This window comes from Cyprinodon variegatus, unplaced genomic scaffold, assembly GCF_000732505.1.
Source record: "Cyprinodon variegatus isolate N-32 unplaced genomic scaffold, C_variegatus-1.0 Scaffold277, whole genome shotgun sequence".
Taxonomy (NCBI): Eukaryota; Metazoa; Chordata; class Actinopteri; order Cyprinodontiformes; family Cyprinodontidae; genus Cyprinodon; species Cyprinodon variegatus.
The window spans coordinates 602,834-607,786 of NW_015150730.1; the positions used below are offsets into that span (position 1 = coordinate 602,834).

The following is a 4,953-nucleotide window of genomic DNA, read 5'->3' on the forward strand; positions in this document are numbered from 1 at the left end:
CCCAGTGTATTTTTAAATACGCAGTAGAGGTATTTCAAGGTAGTAGAGGACATTTACCTGTATATAAAAAACGCGCCCTATAGTCCGGTGCGCCTTATGTGTGTGTTAAATACAGAAATGGGACACATAACTGAGAGTGCGCCTTTTAGTACGGTGCGCCTTATGGTCGTGAAAATACGGTACAAATTTTTTTCCCCAACTAAAAAGTAATCGCTGCATGTCAGCGTCTCCCCGCACACTAATTAAAATGTTAAATAAATCAGCTGTGAAGCCGATGACTTTGACCTTGTCGTTTGAAAAACCTCTCCCATATGAGAGAAAAAGGAAGAGATGGAGGGAAATTACAGACCCTATTTTTTTATGTTATTTAAATATTTTTCAGATGCTCTAATACCTGTCATGTGGTCTTGTTCAGGCAGGCGTTCTCTAAACTTACCGGTAGCAATTTTCTGAATTTGACAAATTTTTGTCCCAGCATGTAAAGGCCAACACAAATAGTTTGTAGATGCTCTAATTTCCTGATTTTTTGGACAGTACTTAGACTTTAGTTTTTTTTAATTTAATGTTAATTTTTTCATTCTGCATTTTGTTTTTATTATTATGCACTAAAGAGCCATTTTTTAATTTTACATTTAATTTAGTATTGTGTGTTTTTGCTTTGTTTTCTGTTTGGTTGCTGGGATTTTGTTAAAGAGCTAATACTGGCACCCAGAGACATAATGTGGCAGTATTATTTGTGGTTAAAATAAAATATTTTAAATATATAATTTTACTTGAGTTGATGTTAAGTCTATTCTAAAAGCTCAGTTTCACCTTTAGGGTTCCTGTTGGATCCTGGGCTCAGTCTGAACTCATTTATTCTTTAAGGACATTCAAGCCAAAATGTTAGCCATGATATGTGCTGTCCTGAATAGTGATCAGTACTTAATTTAGCACCGGGACAGATTTGGAGCTTAGGAAGTATATGGTTTCCCACAATCCTTTGCATGTCACAACATATAGGCAACAACCTGTTTAATAACCAGTTATTGGGTCAATGTTGAATTAGACATGCCTGGCTCAGTGTTGATGGCTTCAAAAATTTAGTGGTTCCTTTGCTTTGGGATGTATCGCTAAATGTTACTGGAGGCTGATTTGTATATATTTCAGTCTAAGTATTATTTGAACCATCTGAAAAAGTAAAAAAATAAATTAAATAATCATTGACTTTGAAGCAGTTTGTTGTATAATTATACAACTACAAAAAGAATTGTTTTAATTCATCAGTATGCTAGAGTCAAGGTCTACTAGATGATTGTAAATAACAGGAACTGCATTTTGACTTTACAGTATACCAATTGCATATTCTATATAGAACATGTTTACTAGATATGCAATATGTAGATGCCTTAGGAGATTATGCATTAGGTTAAACCTCAGTCTTGCAATGACTACATGTAGTCGAGTGAATTTTACCTCAGTGATAAATATTTACTCAAAACAGACAATTCTACATTTAGATTTTAGAGGACTATGCAATTCCCTGAAAGCTGTTCTTGAATTGCTGTGGTTGTGAAAGTGGTAGAAAAATCAAGCAGCAAAGTCATTTCATGTAATCTTCTTTCCACTTACTTTGGAAAATTTGTTGCTTTCATATGGTAGCATATGGCAATCTGACAAGTGTATTAATCAAAGATGTTTAACTGTTTTCACCTACCATGTTACAAGTGGAGCTTTATTGACAACTGTCCAAATTGACCGTCTCCCTGCTTTTATAACTCCTCTTTTTGCCGTTTCAGGTTGAAGCTCCATTCATACCAAAGTGCAGAGGCCCAGGGGACACCAGCAACTTCGACGATTACGAGGAGGAGGACATCCGTGTTTCTGTAACGGAAAAATGTGCAAAGGAGTTTGCAGAGTTTTAAGAAACAAGAACATGGATAAATCAGGGAAACATAAAGGGGACCTTTGCACTCTTCTATAAGACTTGTGATGGAACAGGGACCATCTTTTCTTTTCAGATCTACATAGTCCCTTCATTCCACAAGGCTGAAAGAGGTCGTTGTGATCCTTCAGTGTCGATAACTTCTCACTGTCAAATCACCTGCACATTAAAGCAGTCGCATCACCTTTTTTTTTGTCACTTTGAAAGCAGTTAGTTGTTTGTTTGGATTTTTTTTTTAAGTGTGTGTGACAAAACTGAGACTGCGGCCAGTAGCAGTCCACACTAGATGATTTCTCTCGTCATTTGGGTTATTTGTGTTCTCGTCTGTCATCATCAGCGATGAGTTGAAGTCTGCATCGTATTAAGTTGAGCCAGTTTACCCAGCTACTTTTGGTCCTGTGCATATCTGAGTTTGTACGGCAGTGACAACAATGAGTGTTTAAAGCATGACCAAATAGAAGTTGACTGGCTGACACAAGGGAAGTTGTTTCTTTTGCTTTTTGCCTTAGAAAGCCAAGTCCTCAGACCACCCCTCTCTATAGGACTCTTTCCATAATAGGCCATTGCAGAAAATGACAAATCTTGCATTTAAAACAAATGCAAATCCACTTCTTTGTTTGATCCAATTGGGTCTAATAGTTACATTTAGAAGCTGTACTCTGCCATTTTACTGGGGTTTCTTTGTTTTGTCTTTGTTGAGTCACTTAATTGGTCCCCTTGGGGACTTTTGCCACAAGTATGTGGAAACGGTGAATTCCGTAAAAGAAAATAAGGTAAATAAATCCTTTTTAGGATTATGTTTTAAATTAAACCAAATAGTCATCAGTGGGAATAGTGGGCATTTTCCGCCTGAAGAATGTTTTATTTTATTTTTTTAAATGATGAAGTTTTACGATTAAAAAACAAAAGGGAAATATACATATTTATTATATATCACCCCAATTATTATTATTTTTTTTTATTATTCTTGTGACAGAATGTAGGTTTGCAACTTCTAGGTTTGTGTGTTTTTGCTCACAGGACACTGGCTAAACTGAAGACTGCTCCTTTGTATCACATGTAACCCTTTTCCTGTTATGCTCATAACATGATATGCATTGTTCCACATATGTTTTTATTTATACACATTAGAGAAGATGCTAATAAATTTTATTTTTAAAAGTGTTGAAGTTTGACAACCATTTTATATCAGAGATCTCAGGAGTAAAGTTGGAAAAGGTGTCCTGTCAAAGTAATACTTTGTGAACTGAGTAGTTGTTGGTTTTTTTTAACACTAATAAATGGGTACCTTTTACATAAACACAAACTAAAGCTAATACAAAAATGTATTAATAACCAAATTTTAATTTGAATGACTAAGAGAAAATACATCTTGATATAAAATGAGAGGGGTCGATTTACAATTTTGTTCATGAAATGAAAATAAGACATCAGTATAAAAAATTTTTTTTTTAATGTTTCACATAAAATTGTTTTCTTCATATTGATGTATTTTAATTAATTTACCTTTTATTCAAAAGTCTACATTTTAAAACAATTACATCACATATTTTTCTGTTGAGGTGTTCCTATGATGAAATTCACTGCGAATTTCCCAAAAATAGCATCCTTCTTTTATAAAACCTAAACCCTTAAATGGGGCCAAGACAATCAGATTAATTGTGATTATTGAAATAATCATTTTATTTAGTAATATATTAATGGTGAAATGGAGTATAGAGACTGTAAAACATGCCTTTAGCTGACAGAGAGACCCACTTAGAGCAGTAATATCAAAATTGTACAAAAAATTTAAAAAAGCAAACGTTTCGCAATAAAGATTAAAAAAATATATATATATACACATATATATATATATTTGAATTTTACTTGAATATATTCAATCCAGAACTCTAGTGGAAAAGTTTTAGTTTAACATTTTCAAATTTGGCGAAAAATCTTTAAGGAACCTTTGGTTATCCGACGATTCATCGAAAAAATAATCAACAGATTAATGGATTTAATGCAAAATTATCGTTAGTTGCAGCCCTACAAATGTAATGTAAGACAGGGGTCTTCAACGTTTTCCAGGCCAAGGACCCCAAAACTGATGTTGAGATTGAGCAAGGACCCCCTTATTATATTTATTGTATGAAATTGTGTTATATCAAACTGGTCATATAGTCACTCTATTACAGATGGAGTAATGTAACGAAAGTAATTTTTCCCTGGGATTATTAAAGTATTTCTGATTCTGATTCCTCATAGATGGGACAGGTGTTGTGAATGACATGGTGCCCCAGGTATAAAAACAAAAAAACAAAAAAGAGATATGAACGTTTAAATATCTAACGTTCATCTAAATGATTTCGAACAGTTGTGTCTAACGCGTTTGGCTTTATCTTATATTACTGAAAATGCTTACATTTAATTTTAAGACATTTGTTAAACAAATATGAACTACGAATCGCGGTTAAAGTTGCTTCTTTTAGATCCGAGCATCTTGCCGTATCTGTTCACCTATCTGTTCAGATTAAATGTCTTGCTTATAAGTGGAAAATCTGAAACCCGTCAAGATCTTTTAGATGAAGTTAGTTATTTGTTATATGGTATAAAGCAACAAAAATAAGTATTCAATTCACATGGGTTCCAGCACATAGAGGAATTGTAGGTAATGAAAAAATAGATAAGTTGGCTAAAGAAGTTAAAGCAAGAGAAATTGAATATGATGTCCTATTAAGTAGAGCAGAAATAAAAGTAATTATTAAAGATAAATAACATGGCAGGAGAGATGGAATTTAGAAGAAATAGGGTGGCATTTACATAAAATACAGAAGGTGGTAATAATAAGAAATCCTGGTATAACGAATAGGAGAGAGGAAGTATGGATAAACAGGTTGAGGATTGGGCACACAAGTTTAAATAGTGGTTTAAAAAGTATAGGGAAACATCCATCAGGTGATTGTTCCTATTGTGGGGAAACAGAAGGAGTAGAACATGTGTTCATTTATTGTAGAAAATATATAAAAGAGAGGAAAGAACAGGAAAGG

At 33.6% G+C, this 4,953-nt stretch overlaps 1 protein-coding gene across 2 annotated transcripts in view; it reads left to right on the forward strand.

The window, feature by feature from the left end:
• Positions 1-3,088, forward strand: part of LOC107090031 (cAMP-dependent protein kinase catalytic subunit beta) — a 15,219-nt gene extending 12,131 nt beyond the window's left edge. For both annotated transcript variants that reach the window (XM_015383170.1, XM_015383171.1), the window contains one exon: positions 1,779-3,088. In XM_015383170.1, the coding sequence (XP_015238656.1) occupies positions 1,779-1,904 (126 nt within the window). In that variant the 3' untranslated portion in view covers positions 1,905-3,088. The remainder of the gene's footprint in view (positions 1-1,778) is intronic.
• Positions 3,089-4,953: the final 1,865 nt, after the last annotated feature.